The sequence below is a fragment of the Bison bison genome, unplaced genomic scaffold (genome assembly GCF_000754665.1).
Source record: "Bison bison bison isolate TAMUID 2011002044 unplaced genomic scaffold, Bison_UMD1.0 scf7180017853794, whole genome shotgun sequence".
NCBI lineage: Eukaryota > Metazoa > Chordata > Mammalia > Artiodactyla > Bovidae > Bison > Bison bison.
The window spans coordinates 11,855-24,579 of record NW_011484367.1 but is presented as its reverse complement, the minus strand read 5'-3'; the positions used below and the strand labels follow the sequence as shown (position 1 = coordinate 24,579).

At 57.3% G+C, this 12,725-nt stretch overlaps 1 protein-coding gene across 1 annotated transcript in view; it reads right to left on the bottom strand.

The window, feature by feature from the left end:
- MSLN (mesothelin) overlaps positions 1-9,314 on the bottom strand; it is a 12,740-nt gene extending 3,426 nt beyond the window's left edge. The window contains exons 1-6 of the mRNA XM_010855433.1: positions 9,238-9,314; positions 8,523-8,747; positions 8,264-8,354; positions 7,905-7,916; positions 5,454-5,522; positions 5,228-5,322 (exon numbers count right to left, since the gene is read on the bottom strand). Of these exons, the coding sequence (XP_010853735.1) occupies positions 5,228-5,322; positions 5,454-5,522; positions 7,905-7,916; positions 8,264-8,354; positions 8,523-8,747; positions 9,238-9,314 (569 nt within the window). The remainder of the gene's footprint in view (positions 1-5,227; positions 5,323-5,453; positions 5,523-7,904; positions 7,917-8,263; positions 8,355-8,522; positions 8,748-9,237) is intronic.
- Between the last annotated feature and the right edge of the window lie 3,411 nt (positions 9,315-12,725).

The following is a 12,725-nucleotide window of genomic DNA, read 5'->3' as shown; positions in this document are numbered from 1 at the left end:
CAGGAGGCTGCCATGGGCGGGGGTCCCCCAGGACCCCAGGCGGGGCGGAGCGGTCTGCAAGGCCATGGTCTGCGGCGCTCTGATGTCCCCCACACTGTGTGCCCCTGTTGCGACACGGCCCCAAGCCCGTGCTAAAGGGGCACCAGGGCTGGAGGGCTCAGACCTGCACAAGCCTCCAGGGCGTCTGTGCGGCAGGCCCCCGGCACCAGCCGGCCCTGGCCCCGCCCATCTGGGAAGCCGGCCCCTCCTTCGGGGTCAGGGTGAGTCAGCCCGGCCCCCAGCCGTGAGGGCCCCAGCTGGCACAGGCCTCTCGCCCCCGCAGGGCAGGGCGGGGGCAGGGCAGTAGTCTCCTGTGAGGAGGCAGGGCCGCTGCTGGCTCTGGCTGACCTCAACTGGCTGGCTCCCCACTCAACACTGGGGAGCTGAGCGGACCCCCACCCTACCCCACAACATGGTCATCTCCCCTGGACTTTGTGCAAACCCAGGGCCTGCTGGGGCACCAGGCTGGCAGGGCCCACCGGGTTCCCTCCTGAGCTCCCCCCGAAAGCAGAGGCCTGGGAAGCGCCAAAGGGAGTTCCGCGGGGCCTAGGGGTCAGGACCCCAGGCTTTCACTGCTGTGGCCCAGCTTCAGCCCCTGGTCGGGGAACTGAGGTCACACGTGCCATGTGATACAGCCAAAACACAACTGAAGGTGACAGCCCTTCCTGCCAGTCAGCCCCTTGGGTCGGGGCAGCCGGACATTCTGGGGGGACTCTCCTGTGCTCTATGGAGTGGGATTGGGGCCTCTGGACCAGTGTGGGCAGGAGGTGGGTGGGGAGTGGATCTCTGGAGAATATTGTCCCAGAATAGGTGGGGGGCAGAAGCAGACCAAACTGCTGTCCACACGCATCTCCCAGAGAGGCCTGGAGGGGGGCCATCAGGGCCAGGTGGAATGGAACACCCCCCTCCCCCAAACCTCTGCCCAGGCCTGTGTCGGGCCCACCCCGGCCCAGAAATGGGGGCACGCTTCTGTGCTTCAGCACCCCCTTTCAGCAGGGCAACGAGCCCAGCCTGCAGGGAATGTCCTGGGGAACAGCAAAAGCCCAGGGGGCCCCCACCCCCACCAGGCCCCCAGACCAGAAAATAGGCAGTTGAGTGGGGCCTTGCCCCAGGGGTGGGTGAGGCCTTTCAGGAGCTCTGTGTCCCCCCACTGTCTCCCCTGAGCCCCCAAACCCAGCCTCAGGCAATGAGGGACCCCACACCCTAGGTAGGGGTGCCCTCAGAACCTTTGCCAGCCACTGTGGGCCCTGGAACCTGTAACCTTTGCACCCCGTACCACCACACAGGTTAGGTCGGGGCCACTGAGGCACCTCAGCTGTCAGGGTGGCAGCTCCCAGAGTGGCCCAAGTGTGATTACAGGGGTCACGGCTGTTTGGGGCCCCCCAGGCCACGCATACGAGTGCAACAAGGACACAGGCCACTCACGGCGCTATCTCCCTTCACAAGACCGCTTCCCTTTCTGGTACCCAGGGTGGTCCCCTCTCCAACCTTGAGTCCTTCAAGACCGGTGTCCACCTGGCTACCTGTCACTCACGAACTACCTGCACACTCCCCTGAGTGCCCACTGGATGTGGGCCTGCATAGACACTGCACTCGCTGGGGAAGGTGATTTAGGCCCTTGCCCAGGACCTGGGGTGGGCCTGCCTGGCAGCACGTGGGGTCTGGGGTCTGAGTGGACCACCAGCTCAACAGAGAGGTGCACGAGGTAGCGGTGGCCGTGGCCATGTCTGTGTCGGGCTGGCTCCAAAGCCCAGCCCAAGAGTCCTGAGCTCATGGCCTCCAGCAGGTGTGCAGCTGCAGGACGCTGGTGGAAGCTCTCTCCCTTCTCACCTGTCTCACCACCCGCAGACCCTCCCACCCCAGCCCAAGCTCGGCCCCCAAGGTCTGGCTCTCAGCTGGTGGAAAATGAAGTCAGACCACATTCCCTGCCAGCCCCAGGCCACTCTAGTGAGAGAGGGAAGGGGCATAGAATACACATTTAGAGGCTTGGATACAGGATCATTTCATCTGCCTCAAGCACAGAGACGCCTTGTGGCTTGCCCAGGGTCACACAGCATGTCAGGGGCAGCTGGGGCTAGGATGCAGTTGACCCTGCGGGCATAGCCCTCTGAGATCAGGGGAGGTGGTCCCTGCCGCTCCCCAGGTGCAGTGGCGACAAGGGTGAAGCACCAGTGGGGGCAGGAAAGGGGGGCTGCCCTGTCTCCCCCAGCCTCCCAGGTTGGCCCAGTACCAGCCTCCGCCCAATCCCTGCTCCCAGCAGAGCTGTTTGGCTGGAGGTGCTGACAGAAGTGTCCCGCTGTCACCTCCCCAGCATGCCCTCCCTCATGATCCCACCGCACGCAGATGAGGCCGAGCTCAGTCAAGAGCCTGGAGCCTGGGCTGGGTGCTGAAGATCCTGGTTACTTCCCCAGGGTCAGCGGGGGGTACCCTGCCCATGGTGACTCTGATGTTCTGGGGTGATCAGCCAGTTCTGAGCCTGTTTCCTCAACTGGGATGCAGACTCCTGGTCTGTCAAGGGAAACAAACGAGGGGCTGGCCAGCAGCTGGGAGGAGTAGGACTCAGGCTGCAGGAATGTGCGGGTGGAGATCTGGGGAGGGCGTGGGGGCAGGGGAGCCGCCTCTGCCTTTTCCTCTGTGGGCAGGCATGGGAGCTCCACATTGGCTGACCATCAGGTACCAGGCATGTATGGGGAGTCAAGGCCTCGCCTCATCAGATTTTACTCTCCCATTTCTCAGGTGGTAAAACTGAGTCTCAGTGCCACAGAGATGCCACAATCACACAGTAAAGCCAGGGAGTGGCCCCCAGCTGGTGCTATGAGGGTCTCGACCTGAGTCAGCAGGTTCTGGGTGATTGCTGCCCGGCCAGGACATGACTCCCAGGAGGGAGCTCCAGGCTGGGGGTGGCATGGTGGTGAAGTGGCCAGGGAGGGGGCCTTGGAAGCTCACCAGCCCATACACTGGCCATCTTCCAGAAGGGAGGTGGAAGGCACCTTCCTGCTGCTGTGGCCCCAGGGGTGGACAACATGCATCTTTGTGCTGGCTGGACACCAGTGTCTGCATCCTGACTTGGGCACTTGTAGGCACTCGTGCAGATCCTGACTTGGCCCCGAAGCCTCCGTGTGCACCCCTGGAGCCGGAGTCCCTGGCAGCTCCTTCAATCCCTGCCCTGCACCCTCAATACTTCAGTCAAGTCTGTCTGCAACACACACCTGCCAATGTTTCTGTTTGTTGATCTGTGTGTGTACAGCTACCCCGTCTCTGACCTCTCTCCATGGGCTGGGCTTTCTATTCTGTGCAGTCAAGGCCGATACCAATTCATACAGAATTCAGGACGGCTGCCAGGTACATTAGGGGAGGAAATGGCAACCCACTGCAGTGTTCTTGCCTGGGAAATCCCATGGACACCAGGGACATGAACTAACTCACAGATAGAAGTGTCTTAAAAAAAAAAAAAGTCATGTTCATAGATAACAACTGAAAATTTCAGGACAAAATATTTAAAAACCAATTCCCAGGACTTCAGTGGGTTTAGACTGGGCGCTTCCACTGCAGGGGGTTTGGGTTCAATCCCTGGTTGGGGAACAAAGATTCTGCATGCTGCATGGCACAGCCAAAAACCAATAAATTTATTTTTTAAATACACAACAATTCCGAGGGCTCTGGGGAGTGAAGGGAAGGAGGCAGATTTTGAATGGGAATCGATATTCACGGGAAGGTATCAGGGAGCATAGATTTCCCTTGTGGGTGTAGCTTTGTGGGGTGGAGTGCTCAGACACCAGAAGAAATTCCTCATCTTTCTGGTTGAAGGAGCCAGAGAGCAGAGAGTAACTAGAGAACTCTGAAAAGGAGACAACAGAGGAAGGGCTCCCAGATTCTGTGTATGAGCCCCACCTAGCCCCTCAGTGACCCTTGAACCACTGTGTGTGCGAGGCAGACAGCTGAAATGGCCAAAACTCTGCCCACCTTCTGAACGGCAGGGGTCACAATTCAAGCCTGACCAAGTTCATTCTCTGCCAAAACAGAGGCAGCAACAGTCTTTGTAGAAATATAACAGAATGCAGTGTCTACACAACAAAAACAGTCACAACGGTCAGGATAAAATCCAAAGCTTCTGGCACAGGGAGAGCCGGGAGACTGTGACCCGTCTTCAGGGAGAAGAATCTGCTGGGGCCACAGTAAGACAGTGTTAGGATTATCAGACAATGAGGTCATGGAAAAAGTGGGTTCTCATGCATGCAGAGGTAGGAACAAATGAAAATAGTCCTTAAAGAACCAAGTAGGAAATTTTGGATATGAAAAATACAAAATCTGGAATTTAAAAATTCACTAGATGGACTTGACAGGGTTAATCGCTTCCACTGGAGGGTTAGGTGGGGCCCCCGCAACTGCACAGTTCCATGAATTTGTAGATGTGAGGAGGTTCCTCTGTGCCTAACTGCAAGAACTGCAGTTTGAGCCCAAAAGACCCAACAGCTGCAGAGCAGGTGGGAACTGACAGTTCACGTCCTACGTTACTTTGATTGCACAGGAGGTGTGTGCGACTCGTTACTTTTCTTGTTAACATGAAGGCCATGCTTTGCACGTAAGTTCTATTTTCCCTCCTAACTTTAGGTTGCCTTCGTTAAGAGACACAATCAGGCCCAAAGCAAAAGCTAAATTCCAAAGCCATTCAGTGATAGATGATTCAGGTTAAAGGAATCACGCTGAATTGTACGCTTTGCATGAGTGGGTTAGATGGTGTGAGAATTCTTTCTCAGGAAAGCTATTTTTAAAAAGACAGGCCAAGGGGCTGAACTGGCTTCCCTGGGGCTCAGTGGCAAAGAACCCACCTGCCAATGCAGGAGACACGGGTTTGATCCCTGGGTTGGGAAGATCCCCTGGAGGTGGAAATGGCAATCCACTCCAGTATTCTTGCCTGGGAAATCCCATGGACACAGAAGCCTGGAGGGCTTCAGTTGATGCCGTTGCAAAGAGGCAGACACAACTGAGCAACTGAACAACAGTCAACAGACAGTCAACAAAAGAAGACTCGGGAATGGCCAACGGGCACCTGAAAAGATGCCTGACTCATTGGGGAGGTGCAGATCACACCCCCGGCCACAAGACACACACCCGCCCACCAGAACCAGGACCCTTAAAGGGACCAAGAAGGACAAGTGTGTTGCAGGCGTGGGGCCGTGGGACTCACCCCCGCTGGTGGGGGCACAGGGTGGTGCTGGCATTTCTGCCAGGCGTCTTGGCCATGCTGTACAGCTTGTGAAGTTTCCTGACCAGGAACTGGACCTGAGTGCCCAGCAGTGGAAACACAGCGTCCTGACCACTGGACCGCCGGGGAATTCCCTTGACTAAACTGTCTATTTAAGCCATCTCCCACCGTAAGCAATGGGATGGAAGATCAGTGTATTGGCTATCACCGGACACGGGAAGGTGAGCTGACGGCCCTGCATGCTGTTCTGGTCCGTGTGCGCAGAGCCGTCACCCCACTGGGTGGTGGTCCGGGCTGTCTTGATCCACCCTCACAGCCAGGTGACGGCAGGTCCCCCGAGGGCTGTGTGTAGGGTTCGTTCGCCACCTCCCAAGGGAGATGGCAGGGAGGCGGCGCACTCGGGTCTCTCCTCCTCTCCGCAGGATGACTTCAGGAATACACTCAGTGTGTTCACCCCCACCCCAGGGCACCACAGTGGGCCAGGACCTTGCACGTGGGAGCTGGGTCCTCCTCACCGGGGGGCCGCTCCACACAGGCCGCCCCAGCTGTAGCTGGAAGCACGTCGCGGCTCAGAAGCCCGGGATCCAGCCGCCGTCGCTGTTTTCCACCCTCTTTCCACTTCTTAGTTTCTTAAGAAGTTGGATATGCTCCTAACCACAGAACATAGCCATTCCACACCTAGGTAATCACTCCGAAGAAATATGCCTGGATGTGCACACAAAGCCTCGTACGTGATTATTCGTAGCAACTCTGTTTACAATAGCTCCAGTCAGGGGGAAAAACAAATTTCCATCAATAGAGCAACAGGGAAATGAAATACGATATTATTCCTATGATAACATACTAGTCAGAAATAACAAGGAACAAACTACCAATACATGAAGAAAAAGGATGAATTTCAGCATCATTATGCTGAGTATGGAGAAGGCAATGGCAACCCACTCCAGTACTGTTGCCTGGAAAATCCATGGACAGAAGAGCCTGGTGAGCTGCAGTCCGTGGGGTCGAGAAGAGTAGGACACGACTGAGCGACTTCACTTTCACTTTTCACTTTCATGCATTGGAGAAGGAAATGGCAACCCACTCCAGTGTTCTTGCCTGGAGAACCCCAGGGACGGGGGAGCCTGGTGGGCTGCCGTCTATGGGGTCGCACAGAGTCGCGACTTAGCAGCAGCAGCATGCTGAGTATATACCGCATGGTTCCGTTTCTACAAAAATGTTAAATTGCAAACTAATCTATCATGACAAAAGCACAGCGGTCATTGCCAGGGGCCAGGCAGCTTCACTAAAATTCAGGACTCCTGTTCATGGGAGGGGCGGTGACGGATCTTCTGGGGCTGGTGGGAACATCCTGTCTTGACTGGAACGCAGTTTCCCGGGTGTGTAACCACCAAAGCTGTTTGGACTGTGCCCTTATTGGATGCCTTTATGGTATGTAAGTTACACAATATGATTGATTTAAAAGTCAGTAGCATAATATTTTAAATGGATAACCAACAAGGACCTATTGTATAGCACAGGGAACTCTGCTCGGAGCTATGTGGCAGCCTGGATGGGAGGGGGGTTTGGGGGAGAACATGTGTATGTATGACTGAGTCCCTTCTCTGTTCACCTGAAACTATCATAACATTGTGAATCCCCTGTACCCTAGTACAAAATAGAAAAATCAAAAAAAGAAAAAGAAATTAAAGAGGCAAATCAGGGGAAAAAAGATCAAGAGCATAACAGCTGCTGACAAGAATGGGGAGGAACTGTCACATCGGGGTTGCAGGTGGGGATGTCAAGACGAGCCGCAGCTGCGGAGGACACTCTGGCAGGTCGTCAGGACTTGAGCCTGGCGCCACCGCGTGACCCTGCAACTGAGATACACCCCAGGCCAGCGGTCTTCAACCTTTGTGGACCTGGGGCCAGTTTCCTGGAAGAGACTTTTTCCACGGACTGCTGCTGCTGCTAAGTCGCTTCAGTTGTGTCTGACTCTGTGCGACCCCATAGACGGCAGCCCACCAGGCTCCCCCGTCCCTGGGATTCTCCAGGCAAGAAGACTGGAGTGGGTTGCCATTTCCTTCTCCAATTCATGAAAGTGAAAAGTGAAAGTGAAGTCGCTCAGTCGTGTCTGACTCATAGCGACCCCACGAACTGCAGCCTACCAGGCTCCTCCATCCATGGGATTTTCCAGGCAAGACTACTGGAGTGGGTTGCCATTGCCTTCTCCGACAGGGGACGCAAAGTCTCTGGAAATCAACCTTAGTAGGTACACAGGACACCTAGCTTTATATGGAAGAACCCAGCCTGATAAATGGCCCCTGACATTAGCCTATAAATTCAATTCAACCCTAGTGAAAATGCTAGGAGGACCTTTTTTTCAGGAACTCAACAAACTCATTCAAAAAAATAAAGAGAATAAATATCCATGGTGATATGAAAAGAAGAGGCAAGCTCCCAGATATTAAGACAAAGTCAGAGTGATTAAGATAGGAACAAAGGCTCAGATTAGAGACTTCAGGCAAAACACACCTGTGGCTGGGCTTCACGCCCGGAAGGCGGTTGGTTCCTCAAAGCAGTGGAGGCGCAGGTTGACAGATGGAAGTCAGGAGAGTCAGACTGGAAGGAGGGGTCAGACCGGCAGGAGGGGCACAGGGATGATGCCCCTGAGGCTCACCTGGTGCTCTGGCTGCCAGCACACCAGAGGGGGACATGCTCATGAACCTTGACCCCAGGCAGTCTGGGTGGGCAGCCCAACTCCTCTCTGACCGTCATGTTCTTGGGGCCAGGCTGGTGGAGCAGCTACAAACCCCCCATGCCCCTGCCCGGAGTCCTGCTGTGAGGGCCAAGGGGAGGGGAGCAAGGGGGGGACGAGGAGGGTGCCGGGGGCTGGGGCCCAGCGATGGGGACGAGGCGGCCACCGACCCCACAACACTTGCAGGGGCTGCCTCTCCAGAAACCAAGCCCCAAGACCTGCAGCTCTGCAGGCTGTGGGCACCTCAGGGAGTGCGGCCTGGGTGGGCACCCCCGCCCCACCCAGAAGCCTCGTGGCCCTGCTGCCAGGTACACGCCACCTTGGAGGCTCCAGGTGCCCCCTGACAACCTGTGGGCTGAATACAAAGTGTGGCTGCAGAGGCAGCAAAGGGTGGGCTGGCCTTGACACTCTGACAAGGCGGCCGGGGCGACAGCGCCACCAACCAGCTGCAAACCCGCCGTCAGGGCAGGCCGAAACACGCTTTAGTGGATGGCCTGCAGAGTTAGACCCCCTCAAACCAGCTGTGTGACTGGCGCTCACCCTCGGAGACACAGACCAGGTGCCCGGCCACCATCCTCGCAGGCCCGAAGCCCCGAGGCTCCACTATGGAGGCGCGCCCTGTGCCCAGCACCCCGCAGCCGGTGGGGGGCTACCCCCTCAGCCTCCCCGCCCGCGCTGCTTGGCCCACTGTCCGGAGAGGCGGCCTCCTGGGCTAGGGCGGGGCCAGCCTCCCACGCGTGGACCGTGTGCGGGCCCTCCCAAGGCCTGGAGGGTCACCGCCGCACGGTGAGGGCCTCTCTGGGACCGACTCTTTCTGCTGCTTCCTGCAGCCCCTCGGCCCCTGGCAGCAGCGAGGGAGATCCCTGAAGGGCCGCTGGGCTCTCCCGGAGCCCTCTCCTCTCCAGCCCTGGCCCTGGCTACAGAGCGGGTCACACAGGCCCCTCATTAGGCGCTAATTGCCGCGGGCGCCAGGCCCCCCAGGGCCGTTGCTGGGATCACACCTGTTGACAAGCCGGGGCGGCCCCAGCGGGAAGGCTCACAGTGTTGATGATGCCGCTAATGATGTGTTCTTGGCCCACAGTGATTCCCTTCCATTAATAAAGCCCTGTGCAGCCCGGGGCTGCAGGTCTCACCTCGCAGAGCCCGGAGGGCTCGGGTGGGGATGCCTCAAGCCACGTTTCCTGCAAAGGTCAACTCCTCTCTGGGGTTCTAGACCGAGAAGCACAGGAACCTGCCCCACGTGGGCCCCCCACACCCGGCGCTCAGAACCTGGAGCCGCTCAGAGGGCAGCGGGAGGGTCTGCACGGACTGGCCCGGAGGCCGCGCCTCCATGCCCACCAAGTCAGGGCTGGGGGAGCACCTGGGACCAACAGAGACCAAGCTGACCTGCCCAGAGCCCCCAAGGGTAAAGACTCTCACCTCGTAAGGGGACCCTAGCTGGGCACCCGTACTAACAAACAGCACAGTCCCCAGTTTATGAAAAGAAGAGGAGGGCTTGGAAGGCAAGAGCCCCATGGCTGGGTACGAGGCTGGCCTGGCTCCGGGACAGTTGCCTGGGGCAGGCCCCTGGGACACGAGGCCCTGCAGCTACGTGGGCAAGGCCTGCGGCCCCGTGGTCTCCCCATTCCTCTCACTTGGTGGCTTCCAGCCCCAAGCTTAATATGGAGCACCTTTCGGCAGGTGGCCCTGCCAAGCTGGGGCAGCAGCAGGAAACCCCTGCCCCTGGCCCAAGTCACCCTCCCTAGTCCAACCCCCACGAGGGCATCTGGGTGGGTCCTGTGGACCACAGAGACCTTGACCACGTGGGCTGCACCCTCGAGGCATATCCCTGCTCCTACACCCCAGCCATGTGGAACCCACCCCACTTCTGTCCAGCTTCCTGGGGGGCATTGACCCACAACACCATAACAGAAAGAACACGTTTCAAAATCACATGTTTAGAAACATTTTTAATTTATTTTGGGAAAGACAAACTACCTTTTACTTGTCCCCACCGGGGTCATTGTATTCCCACTGCACACAGACTGTCTGCCTGGCAAAGACAGCTGCTGGCCCAGCCCAGGGCTGGTGGTCCTTGGCACCAAGGCCCTTGTCCCCTCTGCCTGCCTGTGTGCCCTCTGCCTGCCTGTCCCCTGCCTGTCTGCTGGCCCCTAGAGGAGGGGGCTACAGCCAGGTGAGCCACATGGCCCTCCGCTGAACCCCCTGATTCCCATGAAAACGTGGACACGTGGCCTGCGGTGGACTGAATGGTGCTTTCCAGCAGAACCCGTGGATGGGGCCTTATTTGGAAAAAGAGCCTTTGTAGACATAATTAAGTCAAGGCTCTGGAGAGAAGCTCATCCTGGATTAGGGTCCTGAACCTAGGGATCCTCACAGGATCAGAGAAGGGGGGAGACACAGGACCCATGTGACAACGGGGACAGAGGCTGGAGTGACTTAGCCCATGCCCAGGGAGGCATGGACGTCCAGAGGCTGGAGGGTGGGACGGATCCCCCTGGAGCCATTAGCGGGGCCCAGGCCTGCCAGCACATTGATTTCAGACTTCAGGCCCCCAGACCACGAGAGAAAACTCTTCTGTGGTTTTAAGCCTCCCAGCTGTGGTTTTGTCCCCGCAGCCGCACGGTTCCGACTCCTCACAGGGTGAAACTGAGTCCACGGGCAGGAGGGCTCAGTAGATCCACATGCCTTGGGAGAAACCCCACCTGCTCCTGTCCAACCACCAGACGCTCGATGATCAGGTTTGGACAAAGCAGGTCCTGTGGGCATGGCCAGAGCAGAGGACGAGCTCTGCACCAGCTCGGGTTCAGGGACAGGGGTGCCCACACACAGCCAGAGCGTCAGAGAACGTGCTCAGGCCTACCAACCCGGCCTCAAGAGCCTCAGCCCCTCCCTGTGTCCTCATCTGGCCCTCACGGTCCCCCACGTGTGTAAACACTGGCATTGCACATGGGAAGCGCAAGGTGAACACTCGATAATGATGATGATGAAATAATTTGCAAAATGTGAGGGCACACGCACTGGAGGCGAGGTGTATTGTTGGCACAAGAGCCTAGGGGCTCTAGGGACATGGCTGTGAGTTAATAAAATACCCCGAGGGGCTGAAAAGTCCCCGCTCTTGGCTCTACTCAGAGCAGGCAGGAGGAAGACCTGCCCTCATCGTGTGTATGTGTGTGTCAGAAACCCCTGTTCAGCTTTTTTCACCAGAAGCTGGCTCTGGCACTCCCCCAGGCCCTCCTACAGGGGTAGACCAGGGTGTGCTTACTGCTTGGGCCTCTGGGGGCCTCTTGGGGTAGCCAGCTTGAGGGGCAGCCTGCAGCTGCCATTTTTAAAAATAGCTTTAAAGAGATATAAATACACTTACCACGCAATATGCAATTCACCCATTTGTAGTGTGTGATTCAATGGTTTTTAACATAATACATTAGTAATTTTAAAATTGTGTTAAAACATACATAACAGGTCTTCCCTGGTAGCTCAGCGGTAAAGAATCCACTTGCCAATGTGTGAGACGTGGGTTTGATCCCTGGGTTGGGAAGATTCCCTGGAGTAAAAAATGGCAACCCACTCCAATAATCTTGGCTGGAAAATTCCACAGACAGAGGGGCCTGTCTGTGGGCTACAGTGGGGCTACAGGTGGGCTACAGTCCGTGGGGTCTCAAAGAATCAGATACGACTGAGCACACACACAATAATGAGACTGTCAAGATTTCAGGAGCTGTACCCCAGACCTTAGTCAGATATTGCCAGGACATGGAGGGGATGCCGGGGCCGGAAGCCCACCTTACAGCTCCTTGGGAAAACCCCTCTTGATGCTGAGAAGGAACTCCCATCCTGGGAGCCAAGAGGAGCAGCTGCAGGGGCTGGAGAAGGTCACCCCAGCTTGTGGGCTGCAGCGCCCTGGACTCCACACTTAATCCACAGGCAGGTGAAGAGTCAGCAGGTAGCGCCCACGTCAGGACAAGAACACCAAGAGCGGAGGACGGGATGGGCTCCCAAAACGTGAGATCATGCCCAGGGGATAGTCTGGGGCTGACCCTGCCAGGGTACCTTCAGGGCTGGGCCCAAGTGGGGCCCTAGGATGCACCAGATTCGACCACTGGAGTTTTCTGGAAAGCCCCCATAAGAAGTGGTCATTAAATGTATATGACGGAGACGTCCCTGGTGGTCCAGTGGTTGAGAATCCACTTTCCCATGCAGCGGACATAGCTTCGATCCCTGGTCGGGGACTAACATGCCACACGCCACGGGGCAGCCAAGCCCAAAGCCGCAGCTGCCGCCCCTGTGCTCCAGAGCCAGGACTCTGCAAGAAGGGATGCCCCGAGCGCCGAGCGCCGGAACGGAGACCCAGCGCAGCCAAAATGAAAATAATAATAATAATAATAAAGACTTTAAAAAAATATATAGGACCACTCAAGAATTAAGTCCAGCCAGCAGCGTTCTATCCGCGTTCCACAGAGAAAAGGGCTTTTCTCAGGCTGGTCTCCGGAATAACCGGGGGCGGGCTTGCCAACGCAGGGGACGCGGGTTCGACCCCGGGTGGGGAAGATCCCCTGGGGGAGGAACTGGCAACCCACGCCAGTGTTCTTGCCTGGGAAACTCCATGGACAGAGCCCCCATGGGGTTGCAAAGGCGTCGGACACGACCACGTAATTGAGCACACACCCTCCCAGAGCTGCGGGGCCCTGCACCGGCCGGCCGCCTGGGGGAGCCGCTCCGCACCCCTGCTCCCATTCCCTTCTCACT